Source organism: Sus scrofa, chromosome 12 (assembly GCF_000003025.6).
Source record: "Sus scrofa isolate TJ Tabasco breed Duroc chromosome 12, Sscrofa11.1, whole genome shotgun sequence".
In the NCBI taxonomy this organism is placed as follows: domain Eukaryota; kingdom Metazoa; phylum Chordata; class Mammalia; order Artiodactyla; family Suidae; genus Sus; species Sus scrofa.
The window spans coordinates 60,751,001-60,765,314 of record NC_010454.4 but is presented as its reverse complement, the minus strand read 5'-3'; the positions used below and the strand labels follow the sequence as shown (position 1 = coordinate 60,765,314).

Below are 14,314 nucleotides of genomic sequence, written 5' to 3'. Positions count from 1 at the left end.
GCCTCCAGAGGCTCAGCGGCCCTAATCGTCTGCTGGAAGGAACAGATTCCAGATGGCAGGGCAGTGATGGAAGAGGTGTGCACGCGAGTGTGTGTGTGTGTGTGTGTGCGCGCGCACGTTCCAGGCCTCGGTGAGTGGCTCCCGGGACAGGGGCGAGCCCTCCCCAGTCCCCCGCACGCTGGGTCACGCTTGAACACGGCTGTGCTGGGACTAGATGACAGGATCCAGCAGCCCCAGGGGACAGGGGAGCAGGAAGTGCCCTGATGAGCGATGCTGAGCCGTCAGGAAAGGGGGGGCAGACTCCCCGGGGAGCTGGCGCTGGGGAGCCGGGCGGCCCCTCCCTCCTCTACAGCCGACCGCCCCGTCGTCACACGCCTCCCCTCCCGGACACAGAGGTGGTCAGAGGTGGTCACTAAGGGCACAGCTGGCGGGGAGGGAGGCTCAGGCCCCGCGGAGGCCGCCGTGGAGAGAGCTGCAGGGAAGGGCAGCAGGGCTGCTGGGGAGGCGGGCTTTCCACGGCAAGGAAGCGGCCGTCTGAACGTTCTCCCTCTGCCCTTTCTCTTCGCCCAGATAACCAGCCCGAGTCATGCAGTCTTTTCGAGAAAGGTGTGGTTTCCATGGCAAACAACAGAGCTACCCGCAGACCTCACAGCCGACGTCTCGCCTGGAGAACTACAGGCAGCCGAGCCAGGCCGGGCTGAGCTGCGACCGGCAGCGCCTGCTGGCCAAGGACTATTACAACCTGCAGCCGTACCCGGGCTACGAGGGCGGCGCCCCGACGCCCGCCAGCGCCGCGCGCGCCGGCAAAGGCCTCTCCTCGCAGCAGGCCCTGCAGGGGAGGCCGGCCTTCGCGGGCTACGCCGTCCAGGACAGCGGCCCGTACCCGGGCCGCTACTCGGGCGAGGACAGCCTGCAGGCCTGGGGGACCCCCCAGCCGCCACCCCCCCAGCTGCAGCCCCTGCCCGGGGGGGTGGGCAAATATGACGAGAACCTGATGAAAAAGACGGCGGTGCCCCCCGGCCGGCAGTACGCGGAGCAGGGCGCCCAGCTGCCCTTTCGGACTCACCCGCTCCACGTCCAGCAGCCGCAGCTGCCGCAGCCCCCGCAGCCCCCCGCGTACCCCAAGCTCCAAAGGCAGAAGCCACAGAACGACATGGCCTCGCCTCTGCCCTTTCCCCGGGGCGGCCCCTTCCCCCAGCACTCCCAGTCCTTCCCAGCCGCCTCCACCTACTCCTCCGCCGGGCAGGGGGCCCACTCCTACAAGGGCTGCACGGCGCCATCCGCGCAGCCCCACGACCGGCCCCTGACTGCCAGCGCCAGCCTGGGCCCCGGCCAGCGGGTCCAGAGCCTCCACGCTTACCCGTCCAGCCGCCTCAGCTACGAGCCGCAGAAGCAGCAGCAGCAACAGCAGCAGCAGCAGCAGCAGCAGGCCCTTCAGAGCCGCCACCACGCCCAGGAAACGCTGCACTACCCGAACCTGGCCAAGTACCAACACTACGGGCAGCAGGGCCCGGGCTACTGCCCGCCGGACACGGCCGTCAGGACCCCGGAGCAGTACTACCAGACCTTCAGCCCCGGCTCCGGCCACTCGCCCGCGCGCTCCGTGGGCCGCTCCCCTTCGTACAGCTCCACCCCGTCGCCGCTGATGCCCAACCTGGAGACCTTCCCCTACGGCCAGCAGCCGCTGGGCAGCGGCGCCTTCCCCGCCGGCCTCCCCGACCACAGCCACTTCATGCCCCTGCTCAACCCCTCCCCCACGGACGCCGCCGGCTCCGTGGACGCCCAGGCGGCCACCTGCAAGGCCCTGCAGAAGGACAAGCTGCCCGACGCCCTGCTGTCGGACCTCAGCCTGCAGAGCCTCACGGCGCTGACCTCGCAGGTGGAGAACATCTCCAACACGGTCCAGCAGCTGCTGCTGTCCAAGGCGGCCGGGCCCCCGAAGAAGGGCGTCAAGGGCCTGGTGTCCCGGGCCCCGGAGCCGCTCAAGAGCCAGCACTGCAGCCCCGAGGGCGGCGGCTACGCGGCCGAGCCGGTGGGCACGCCGCTCTCGGAGCCGCTGAGCAGCACGCCGCAGTCCACGCACGCCGAGCCGCCCGAGGCCGACTACCTGAGCGGCTCCGAGGACCCGCTGGAGCGGGGCTTCCTCTACTGCAGCCAGGCCCGCGGCAGCCCCGCCCGGGTCCGCGGCGGCTCCAAGGCCACGCCCGAGTCCGTGTCCACCTGCTCCGTGACCTCCCCCGACGACATGTCCACCAAGTCCGACGACTCCTTCCAGAGCCTGCACAGCAGCCTACCGCTCGACAGCTTCTCCAAGCTGGTGGCCGGCGAGCGGGACTGCCCGCGGCTGCTGCTCAGCGCCCTGGCGCAGGAAGACCTGGCCTCCGAGATCCTGGGGCTGCAGGAGGCCATCGGCGAGAAAGCCGAGAAGGCCTGGGCCGAGGCGCCCGGCCTGGCCACGGACGCCGGCAAGACGGCCTTCTCGCTGGAGAACCACAGCGCCTGTCTGGACCCCGTGGCCAAGGGCACGTGGCCGCGGCCAGGGGAGCCGGAGGCCCTGCCCGAGCCCTTGCAGCTGGACAAGGCTGGCAGCGCCAAGGACTTCAGCCCGGGGCTGTTCGAAAACGCCCCCGTGGCCTTTGCCACCCCTGACCCCAAGAAGACGGCGGGCCCCCTCTCCTTTGGCACCAAGCCCACCCTCGGAGCTGGCGCCTCGGACCCCACCGCGGCCGCCTTCGACTGCTTCCCCGACGCGACGGCCGCCAGCTCGGCCGACGGCGCCAATCCCTTCGCCTGGCCCGAGGAGAACCTGGGGGACGCCTGTCCCCGCTGGGGGCTGCACCCCGGCGAGCTCGGCAGGGGGCTGGAGCAGGGCGGGAAGGCCGTGGACAGTGTCGGCCAGGAGAGCGCCCGCGAGGCCTCGGCCTGCCTGGGCTTCCCGGAGGAGGAGCCCCCGGGGGAGAAGGCCGCGGGGCCACGGGGCTCCAAGCAGGAGGAGGCGGGCGGGGTGAAGGAGGAGGCGGGCGGGCTGCTGCAGTGCCCCGAGGGGGGCAAGGCCGACCGGTGGCTGGACGACGGCAGGCACTGCTGCTCCGCCGCCGACTTCGGGGACCTCCCGCTGCTGCCGCCACCGCCGGGCAGGAAGGAGGACCTGGAGGCCGAGGAGTACTCCTCCCTGTGCCAGCTCCTGGGCAGCCCTGAGCAGAGGCCGGGCGTGCAGGACCCGCTGTCGCCGAAGGCCTCGCTGCTGTGCGGCAAGGAGGAGGTGGAGGAGGTGCTGGACCCCAAGGCCGGCTGGGGCTCCCCCTGCCCCCTCTCTGGGGAGTCCGTCATCCTGCTGGGCCCCACCGTGGGTGCCGAGTCCAAGGTCCAGAGCTGGTTTGAGGCCTCCCTGTCCCACATGAAGCCAGGGGAGGAGGGGCCCGATGCGGCGCTGGCTCCGGGGGATCCCTCCTCCCTGGCCCCCGACGCCCCTCTGGCCCAGATGCCCAACAAGCCTGCTGGGCCCGAGGCGCCCATCGCCAAGAAGGAGCCTGTGCCCCGTGGCAAGAGCTTACGGAGCCGGCGGGTGCAGCGGGGGCTGCCCGAGGCCGAGGACTCCCCGTGCCGGGCGCCGGCGCTGCCCAAAGACCTGCTGCTCCCCGAGTCGTGCACGGGGCCCCCCCAGGGCCAGACGGACGGGGCAGGGGCCCCGGGCCGGGGGGCCTCGGAAGGGCTCCCCAGGATGTGCACCCGCTCCTTCACGGCCCTGAGCGAGCCCCGCACGCCCGGCCCCCCAGGCCTGCCCACCACCCCCGCCCCCCCAGACAAGCTCGGGGGCAAGCAGCGAGCCGCCTTCAAGTCGGGCAAGCGGGTGGGGAAGCCCTCGCCCAAGGCCGCGTCCAGCCCCAGTAACCCCGCCGCCCTGCCCGTGGCCTCCGACAGCAGCCCCATGGGCTCCAAGACCAAGGAGACAGACTCGCCGGACGCGCCGGGCACAGACCAGCGCTCCATGACGCTCCGGTCCCGCACCCGGACCCAGGAGGCCTTCCACTCCAAGCGGCGGCGGCCCTCGGAGAGCCGGCTCCCCAACTGCCGCGCCGCCAAGAAGCTGCTGGCCAACCACCACCTGCCCGCCGCGTTCAAGGCCGCCGGCAGCCCCCAGAAGGAGGCCAGGGCCAGCCAGCGGGCCCGGGTCCCCAAGCCGGGCGCCGGCGGCAAGCCCTCCGATCGGCCGCTCCACGCCCTCAAGAGGAAGTCGGCCTTCATGGCACCCGTGCCCACCAAGAAGCGCAGCCTGGCCTTACGCGGCGGAGCCGGGGATGCCAAGGAGGCGGGGGCCGAGGGGTCCCCCCCTCTCTTCAAGAGGGTGGCTTCCCCCAAGAAGGCCAAGCCCCCCAAGGGCAACGGGGAGCCCCCGGGGAAGCCACTGCCCCCCGAGACCCCCGACGCCTGCCTGAAGCTGGCCTCGCGGGCGTCCTTCCAGGGGGCCCCGAAGACCAAGGTGCTGCCGCCCCGGAAGGGCCGGGGCCTCAAGCTCGAGGCCATCGTGCAGAAGATCACCTCCCCCAGCCTCAAGAAGTTTGCGTGCAAGGCGGCGGGGGGCCCTCCCGGGACTCCTCTGAGCCCAGCGCCCCCCGAGAAGGAGCGGGCGCTCAAGGGCGCGGGGGGCAGCCCCCTGGCGGCCGAGGAGGGGCTCCTGACCCTGGGCCCCGGGCAGAAGTTCCCAGCAGCGCCGGGGGCCGAGCCGTTGTGCAGAAATCCGACCAACAGATCCTTAAAAGGCAAACTCGTGAACAGTAAGCAACTGTCCTCGACGGACTGTTTCAAAACAGAGGCCTTCCCGTCCCCAGAGGCCCTGCTGCCCGGGGGCGCTTCCCTGGCGCCCAAGAAGAGGAGCCGGAAAGGCAGGGCGGGAGCCCCGGGCCTCCCCAAAGGCTCCCTGGAGAAGCAGCCCCATCTCGGCCCGGCTCTGCTCCTGGCTCCCCGAGACAGGGCCAACGGCACGCAGGGGGGCAGCGAGGACAGCTCCGGCGGAGGCGGCAAGAAGCCAAAGACAGAGGAGCTGGGCCTGGCCTCCCAGCCCCCTGAGGGCCGGCCCTGCCAGCCCCAGACCAGGGCACAGAAGCAGCCGGGCCACGCCAACTACAGCAGCTATTCTAAGCGGAAGCGCCTCACGCGGGGCCGGGCCAAGAACGCCGCCGCCTCCTCCTCGCCCTGTAAGGGGCGTGCCAAGCGGCGGCGGCAGCAGCAGGTGCTGCCCCTGGATCCCGCAGAGCCTGAAATCCGCCTCAAGTACATTTCCTCCTGCAAGCGGCTGCGGGCCGACAGCCGCTCCCCCGCCTTCTCGCCCTTCGTGCGGGTGGAGAAGCGGGACGCGTTCACCACCGTGTGCACTGTCATCAACTCCCCGGGCGAGGAGCCCCAGCCCCACCGGAAGCCTTCCTCCTCCACCTCCTCCTCCTCCTCCTGCTCCTTCGCCTTGGACGCGACCGGGGCCTCCCTCCCCACGCTCCCTGGCGGCTCCGGCCTGCAGCCGCGGCCCTGCCTGCCCCTCTCCTCCACCATGCATCTGGGGCCCGTGGTCTCCAAGGCCCTGAGTACCTCTTGCCTTGTTTGCTGCCTCTGCCAAAACCCAGCCAACTTCAAGGACCTCGGGGACCTCTGCGGGCCCTACTACCCCGAACACTGCCTCCCCAAAAAGAAGCCAAAACTCAAGGAGAAGGTGCGGCCAGAGGGCACCTGTGAGGAGGCCGCGCTGCCTCTGGAGAGGACACTCAAAGGCCTCGAGTGCCCAGCCGCCACCTCTGCCACCACCGCTGCCGCCACCGGGAAGCCCCCCAGGCCTGACGGCGGCCCAGCTGACCCAGCCAAGCAGGGCTCCCTGCGCACCAGCGCCCGGGGCCTGTCCCGGCGGCTGCAGAGTTGCTACTGCTGTGACGGTCGGGGGGACGGCGGCGAGGAGGCCGCCCCGGCTGACAAGAGCCGCAGGCACGAGTGCAGCAAGGAGCCTCCCGCGGAGGCTGGCGGGGACACCCAGGAGCACTGGGTGCACGAGGCCTGTGCCGTGTGGACAGGCGGGGTTTACCTGGTGGCCGGGAAGCTCTTTGGGCTGCAGGAGGCCATGAAGGTGGCCGTGGACAGGGTAAGAGGCCAGCTTAGCCGGGTGGGGACCTCGGGCTCTGCAGGCAGGCAGTCCGTCCAGAAGTCCAGCTTTCTCTCCAGGGCTGCAGTGTGGGCCCCACATGCCGCCCTCCCAGGGCGTCCTCTGGGAGGCTGAGCGGGGGAGGGGTGCCCACCCCTCCCCCAGGCAGGACACACTCACCCGCCCCTGGCCCCGACCTGCCACCGCAGGGCCTGCCCAGTCCAGGGCTCACCACGCACTCACCTTGCCCCTTCCGGCTCCAGCCACCGCCCCCCCCAGCCCCCGCTCCTATATTCAGCTGAGGCCCCAGAACCGAAGACCAGGGCAGCCCACCCAAGCAGGTGGCCCAGCTCTGGTGCCCGGAGCCGGGAACACAGGGGAAGAGCCTGTGGCGCAGCAGGCCTTCCCCGGCAGCTGCTCCCGGAGCCTTCCCCGGGGCGAGGCCCTAAAATGCCCCAGAGGGCTCTGGGTTCAGACCCCAGCACTGCCCCGCCCTCACAGTGCCCTGCTCCCTGCGGAGAAGCCCTGAGGACTAGGGCCGTCCAGCCATGTAACAGCCGTGCCTGCTCCCTGACTGCCCCACCCAGGTGCTCTGCGGGCCTCTGCTGGGAGCAGGGACGGGGACAGCTAGGCAGGTGACACTGGCTGTGTCCTCACCAACGGGGCTGTCACCCCGACTGCACAGGACTCTGCTCCCCTCGCTCCTGGCCACAGTGGCACAGGAGTGAGCAGGCAGCGGGAGGCCACGCTGAGCCCGGCGGCCGCAGGACCTGCGGGTGCGAGTCGCCTTTCTCTCCAGGAAGTGCCTCCGGGAGCCACGCGGCCCCTGGCCCCACCTGCCCCACACCTGTTGAGCAGCCCTGACTGTCAAACGGGGCTCCCGTGCTGCCCGTGCCCTGCACCTGTCCCTCTGCGGCCAAGACGTGGCTGGGGGCCCCTCCAGGGCCCAGCGTCCCTCCCTGGCCTCTGCCACTTCCAGGCCTGACAGTGGCCCCCCGCCTGGAGCCCCCGCCCTGCCTGCCTCATTCCCTTCCTTTGCAGCTGCCCTGAGATAGGTCCAGGTCTGTGCTGTCACTAAAAATGAACCTGTGGAAGCTCCCATTGTGGCGCAGTGGTTAATGAATCCAACTAGGAACCAGGAGGTTGCGGGTTCGATCCCTGGCTTTGCTTCAGTGGGTTAGGGACCCTGCATGGCTGTGGCTGTGGCTGTGGTGTAGGCCGGCGGCTACAGCTCCGTTTAGACCCCTAGCCTGGGAACCTCCATGTGCTGTGGGTGTGGCCCTAAAAAGACAAAAAAACAGGAAAGAATCCTAAGGCTCACACCACCATCTCGGCTTCCCATCACCTGCTACCATTCAGGAGCTCCCGAAGCTGCCCTCAGCGCTGCCCTGGCCCTACACACACACCCCGCCGGGCTCTGTACCTTGCCTGGCCTTTCCTGAGTCCCATTCTGGACGCTCTGGTCTCACTTCACTGCACCAGCGTCCTGTCGGACTGGACAAAACGGGGGTCGGTCACATGCAGCTGGCTGTGCGGAGGTGCTGGAGCTTGGATTTGGCTGGGTCGCCATCCTCTAAGCCGGCCTGGTGGCCTCACCACCGCAAGTGCCCCTGGAGAGGTCAGAGTGGGGGTGGGCGCGCTTGTGGCTTTGGGGCCACCACGCCCCTGTCCCCCTTCACGGGAAGCCTGTGCGCTAGAGTAGGGGGGGCTCACCAAGGCAGCTCCCCCAGCTGGAAGACACCCGAGTCGTGGTCCGGCCCCCTGCCCGCTGACAGTCCAGGCCACCTCTGGCCGCCTGTCCCCACCACGGCCCTTCCTGCTCCAGCCTTGGTCATGCAGACCCCAGTGCCAACCCCAGCTCCTCTGAGGGCTGATCCCGTGACCCAGCACCCATGCCCACAGCGTCAGCACTGAGCCCATCAGCAGGTGGCTGCCCTGAGGGCCTGACCCCACACACAGTAGGACCTTTCTCTGCCTTCAGGCCCCTCAGTGCCTTTGTTCTGTCCCCTCCCTGGAGCCCTGCACGCCTACCTTCCGGGCCCTGTTTCCTAGTCAGCCTAGGGTCTGGCTCCCCCCGAGTCACTGGGAGAGCAGGGGTTCCAAATGCAGGTGCTGGCCTGAGCCCTCTGCACCCCATTTCTCCAGCCTGAAGTGCCTGCCTGAGGAGTTTGGGGGCCTCGGTGCAGGCAGGGTGGTGAGAAGCCATCAGCCAGAGGGGCCCCACAACCGTCAGAACACCTGCGCTGGGCAGCAGGTCACAGGGGCCTGGTCTGGGGGCCACTCCTGCCTCATCACCCCTTTGTGGGCCAGGAAGTGGGGACATCTGGCCCCAGAGCCCTTGGAGGCCCAGCCCAGACCTGGAGGAAACTGCTACCTGGAAGCCCCAAGCGAACACCTGCTGAGCCAGGATGGCCCCCAGCACCCTGCCCCCCAGCTTGGTGCCAGAGGGCACCTTCCAAGCACTTCTCAGCCTCGGTCCAGGGAGGGTGGGGAAGCCCTGCCCTTCCCCACTGCTGGGGGCAGGGGCACAGCCTGGGCTCCACCGATGGCTCGGTTCAAAGTCTAGACCAGCTAATCAGGAGCTGTGGTGCCCCCAGGCGAGTTACTCAGCTTCTCTGAGCCCCGGCTGCTCACCTGGGTAGAATGAACAGTAAGGCCAGGGCCACAGGGATGTTGCGAGAGGCCTCCACGCACGCCTAGCACAGCACCTGCTGTGGTCACTCCTCTCAGTGGCTTAGCCTCCAGGTGAGGGCCTGCCCATGTCACTCCCGCAACTGCACAGGGAGGCGGCAGTGCCCGTGTCTGCAGCATCTGAGAACCGGCTTGTCCCTCCCCAAGCCAAAGGTTTTGCTTCAGTCCTCCAAGGGCCCTCCCAGCATCACCCTCCTGGCCTGGTCACACCCCGACAGGCCACTGGGCCAGCCCCTGAGCTCAGCAGAGGGCACAGTAGACCAGCTGCTACCTGGGCAGGGGGCGTCCCACTTGGTTCAGTGCCTGAGCTGCCGCAGGGACTGGGACCCCAGTGTCACATCTGTACAGCAGAGTTCGTGAGAGCTACCCACTTGGGGGTGTGGGGCAGAGCTGGTGGGTGAGGGTGACAACAGCCCATGAGTTCTTGGCACCATGCCCGCTGTGCACACGAGGCGGAAGAGTTGAGCCGCTTGGCTGAAGTCCCGCAGTGCACAGTAGCCGAGCGGGGATGTGCCCAGGCCTGGGAGATGCCAAGAACCCCTACACTTGGCTGTGAAATAGTACTTCTGCCCAGCGAGCGCCCCCCACCCAAGACACCAGCCCAGGAGCTGGCACAGAACCAGCCCTGCGGACGGCCGCACCCCGTCCTGAGCCTCCCTCCAGCTGCTTTTCCCAGACCCTTGGGGGCAGGGGCCGTGACAGGTCTCCAGCCCCAGACTCACCCACTTCCCTCTCTCCTCGCCAGACTTGTTCCAGCTGCCAAGAAGCCGGGGCCACCATCGGGTGCTGTCACGAAGGATGCCTCCACGCCTATCATTACCCGTGTGCCAGCGACGCGGGTAAGAGCCAGACGCCGGCACGGGAGGTCGGGGGAGCGGGCACGGCTCCCTGCACCAGCCCTGCCCGAGCCCTCGGCTTCCCTCTCCTGCGCGGCAATGCTTTTGCTTTCCTTTGTTTTTACGGCCACACCTGCAGCACATGAAGTTCGCAGGCTGGGCGTCTAATCAGAACCACAGCTGCCGGCCTACACCACAGCCACAGCCACGCCGGATCCGAGCCGCCTCTGCGACCCACGCCGCAGCTCATGGCAACGCCAGATCCTTAACCCACTGAGCGAGGCCAGGGATCGAACCCGCATCCTCACAGAGACAACATCAGGTTCCTAACTTGCTGAGCCACAATGACAACTCCGCCCCCGCAGTTCTACCTCCTGTGTCTCCTCGGCCACGCGCCGGAGCAGTGCCCGGAGGCAGGGGCCCAAGGCGGAAGGAGGGGGCTGTCACTGCCAAGGGGCACCTAGAGGTGGGCGGGACCTCGGGCCTCGAAGCGCAGGGCCGCCAGGGCTGGGCCTCGAAGGCTGAACGGGAGCTCAATGGGTTGGAGAAAGAAAGGAAACGAGACACTTCAGTGACGAAAGCCGAGAGGCAAGGAGACGAGGTTCGAGCCAGACGTGCCGGCTGCGGGCAGAGCTGCGGCCGGTCTCCCGCAGGGCGGCGCGGTCTGGAGGCAGGAGCGGCGCCCCCGTGTCTGCCCCATTCTCCCCTCGCTCACGCGCCTGCTCCGCGGGCGTGTGTCCCACAGAGAATGCAGCTGCCCGCGTCCCGGGCACCTTCTTGGCGCGTGGACCGGGCAGGCCCACCACCGTCTCCGCGCCGGGTCCCCATCCCTAAAACGGAGGGTATTCGGACTCCTCCTTCCTGCCGCCGTGGGCAGCAGGAGTGAGGTCACCACGCCCCAGAACGGACGGCCCCAGTGCTCTTGGGGGGCGGCCCCCACGGCCGCTGGGCCCCCGCCACCCGCGCCCGCTCTCCTCTGGCCCATAGCGGGGCCGGCCGTATAGTGACTCTAGGCCTGAAGACAGAGCAGAGGCATCCCCCAGCAGGACCCTTCCCCACCCGAGCCTGCTGGGCAGAAGGGACCCCTGGCCCCAACGGAGCTGCTCCCAGGACCACTCGGGACTCTGAGTGACGGCGGTTCCTTGGTGAGGGCCAAGCCACTGTGCCCAGCAGGGAGAGGGCCTGCTCCGGCCCCGGCCTCCTGCCTCCCAGTGTGAGCAGATCTTAACCTGGACGCAGCCCCTTTGCCAGACACACAGCCCAACTCCCGTAAGAGCTGCCACACACCGCAGCCGTCCTCCCGCGGTGACCCCGTTGGCACGCACCCTGCCAGCCCTGCGCTGTCTCCAGCCTCATGTTTACAGACAGGCTGCCCGACCTGTGACCACGGCACCACAGGGACACAACCAGAGTGTGCCTCCCTGCTTGGCTGGTTCCACGTCCTGGGCTCTGTATACCTCCCAGTAGCGCCCGGGCTGCCAGGGGACTCGCCTCTGAGTGGAGCAGACAGGAAGTCCATGGTCCTTGCACAAAGCTGTAGAGACCACCAGACAAAGACAAGAGAGCCTGTGCCGCGGGAGAGGCCCATCCTGAGTTAGGAGGGAATCCTGGAGGACTTCTAAGAGGAGGTGACATGGGAGCCAGTCCTCAAGAGTTCAGGGAAGGTGGGCAGCAGCTGGTTTGTGGGGGGACCCGCACAGGCTTGGAGCAACACAAGCTGTCTCCAGTGAGGTCTCTGACCCATGGAACTTCCCTGGAGTAGGGTCTTGGTGGAGCCGCAGGGGCCGCGAGGAAGTGGGCTGGAGGCTGGGCGGAGGAGCGGAGCTGTGCTGGGGGAACAGGGCGGGGGCCAAGCAGGCCGTCCCACAGCCTGGCAGCTACTGGCCCTTCCAGGCCCAATCTCATGGCTTCACCCTCAGCCTCCATTAGCTCTCATGCAGGTGCTGCCGGCCTGGCCTGGCTGAGTTCCCTCAGGGGGCCAAGGTCAGTGGCTGCTGAGACACCCCCTCCCCGCGGCCCCTCCCCTTCAACAGCAGGCCCAGGACTGGCCACGCAGCTGACCATACCAGGCTCAGGCTGGCAGCATGGGGAAGGCAAGGCACCTCCTCCCTCACAGGAGGGGTTGCAGAGCCACTTGGGGGGGGGGTTCCTAGCATGAGGTGACTGCCTGAGCAGCAAGGAGCAGAGGTTTGGAAGGGCAGCAGCCGTGGCGGGGGCACAGCAGCCAGAGAAGGTGGGAGAACCCAGCCGGCGGGAGCCCCAGGCAGCTGTCCCCTATCAGTGCCTGCGCAAACCTGGGTCTGGACGCGGGGTCCCTGGGGCTCCGCAGGTGTCTGGGCCGGGCTCTCAACCGCGGAGCGCGACCCCTGCGCCTCGCTGCGAGCCGGCACCAGGGCCCACTTTGTCGGCTGGGTCGGCGTTCCGCAGCCGCAGACACGGGGAGAGAGCCCTCCCCCTCCACCCCCAGAGTGGACGCCGGTGGGCGGCTGAGCAACTTGGTTCTGGAAGTGACACCCTCCCCGCCCTCCACCCTTGGCGGCGGGGGCTCCGCGCCTGCAGCCCCCGGGCTCGGCCCCGTGCAGCTGGGAAAGTGGGAGCTCAGTCCCGCACTCGCCCGGCCTGCCTGAGCGCAGGCAAGGCCTCCCCTGACAAGCGGGGGCGTCCCAGGCGCGAGGGGGACGACCGTGAAGGGCAGACAGGCCAGGGGGCTGAGGTTCAGCAGGTGGCGTTCGGGTTCTGTCGCATTTCAAGCAGGGTCTGACTTACTCCGCAAACTGCCCCGCCGCCTGCGGCCTCCGGGGCGGCGCGACCCCCTCCCGGCCTGACGCGACGGCGTCCTGACCGCTCGAACGTCTCTTTGCTCGCAGGTTGCGTCTTCGTCGAAGAGAACTTTTCTTTGAAATGCCCCAAACATAAGGTGGGTGAGCGCGAGCCTTCCCCGGAGGGGCCCCGGCTGGAGAGGCGGCCGGGCGGGTCGGCGCTCGGCGTCCCGGGACCGCTGGCTCGCGGGCACGTGCTGGGGGCGGGCGCACGAGGGGGCGGGCGCACGGGGGGCGGGCCTCGTGTGGGGGCGGGTCTGGGGGAGTTAACCCCTCGCGCACCGCCACCCACCCTGGGCGCCGCGCGTTTCTTCCCCGCAGAGGCTGCCGTTGTAATCCGCCCTCCGCCGAAGCCCCGGAGCCCGCCTGCCTGCCAGCCGCCGAGGGAGAGGATTCGCCTGCACAGCCCCCGGGCCTTTGCGCTGCTCCCGGCGCCAGTCCCGAGCCGATCCCCGATTCAGACCCCGGATCTTGGATCTGGCCGCCTCGGGCGGAAGCTGGTGGTCCCGGGTTGGGAAGAAAACACGTTCCGGGTCCCTTTGCTCCCGGAACCTGACGGCACAGGGTCTTCTCGCCCCCATCCTCCAGCCAGGCTTGGAGAATGGGAGCCCGCGGAGTGGCCAGACTCCTGGGGCCAGCCAGGTTCCGGTGGGGGTGGAGGGCCTTGAGCCTGGGGACGCGCCTCTTCCCTGGAAGTTCCAGTATGACCTGGCACACATTCCACGTGGGTCGGTGGTGGCACGCAGCTGAGCACCCCGGGGGTGGGCCGGGCTGGGATCCCAGAGGCCGAGGGCGGCTCCCCTCAAGAGCGTCCCTCCTTGAACGAGGCTGGGGCGCAGGACAGGCCGGAGGCTGTGCGCCCTTCCCGCTCAGCCTTGGCCAAAACCTTCGTGCGGGTCGGGCAGGGCTGGGAGACTGGGGCCCGCGCTCAGGGGATGCGGGCTTCCCCGGGCGTGGGCAGGACCAGCCCTCGCTGCTTGTGTTCGTTCCCCCTTCCAGTCCGCCCCATCCCCGGAGTCCATCCCGGGAACGCAAAAGGAAGAGCCGTGACAGACCGCACTCGACGAGACCGCCCGTCTCCGGGGGCCGCAGTGCCACGAGCACGGGAGAGCGGAGACAGCGCTCGATCCATGTGCACACCCGTGCGCCCCTCTATATATATGTCACATAGAATGTATATATGTTGGGAACATGCTCGCTTCTCCCTTGTGTCGCCGCCGTGCGTCGTGCGCTCCTCAGCACGGGGCCCTTGCGGGAAGGGGGCTCCGACGATGCCCCCTCCCCCACGCAGCCACCACCGCCCGGGCCTGCGCCCGCCAGTTCGTCTGCCTGTCCGTCCGTGTCCTCGGCAATGTCCACGCTTCGATAGGCCTGACGCAGCCCCAACCCGGGGCCGCCCTAGCAACTTCTTGTACATATGACTGTAAAATGGTGAACGTGTGTATTATATCTGGCCTCGTTATATAGTGTATATATATGTATACATATACATATATATAATATATATGAAGACTGTAAATGGTAAGACGATTAGTGTTCTTATTAGTATATTGCTTCACACTGAAGATTGTGTGTATCGAGCTGTTTCTAAAAGATGTTTATTTTCCTTAAGAGTAAAAAAAAAAACAAACCAGTCATTGCATTCAGAAAAAAAAAAAAGTCAATAAAGATACAACGATTGTTTTGGAATTCTGCGGCCTGTGGATTCCGACCAGATGCTGTTGGGAGAGGGGCCAGGTGTTGGGTGGGGGGTGGGGGGTAGGGGGTTTCTGGCCCTTACGGCTGCGGGAGCCCACAGCCACACAGCCTCGTGTGAGACAGCTGCCCAGGGGGACAAGACTGACACA

The 14,314-nt window shown here is 68.2% G+C and overlaps 1 protein-coding gene across 7 annotated transcripts in view; it reads left to right on the top strand.

Moving 5' to 3' along the window:
* RAI1 (retinoic acid induced 1) overlaps nt 1-14,156 on the top strand; it is a 103,552-nt gene extending 89,396 nt beyond the window's left edge. For 6 of the 7 annotated variants that reach the window (XM_021068026.1, XM_021068021.1, XM_021068022.1 and 3 more), the window contains 4 exons: nt 571-6,121; nt 9,558-9,651; nt 12,516-12,565; nt 12,789-14,156. In XM_021068026.1, coding sequence (XP_020923685.1) covers nt 587-6,121; nt 9,558-9,651; nt 12,516-12,565; nt 12,789-12,803 — 5,694 coding nt within the window. In that variant the 5' untranslated portion in view covers nt 571-586 and the 3' untranslated portion in view covers nt 12,804-14,156. Of the gene's footprint in view, nt 1-570; nt 7,261-9,557; nt 9,652-12,515; nt 12,566-12,788 lie in introns of those variants that run through there. The other variant, XM_021068028.1, reaches the window with a different exon arrangement.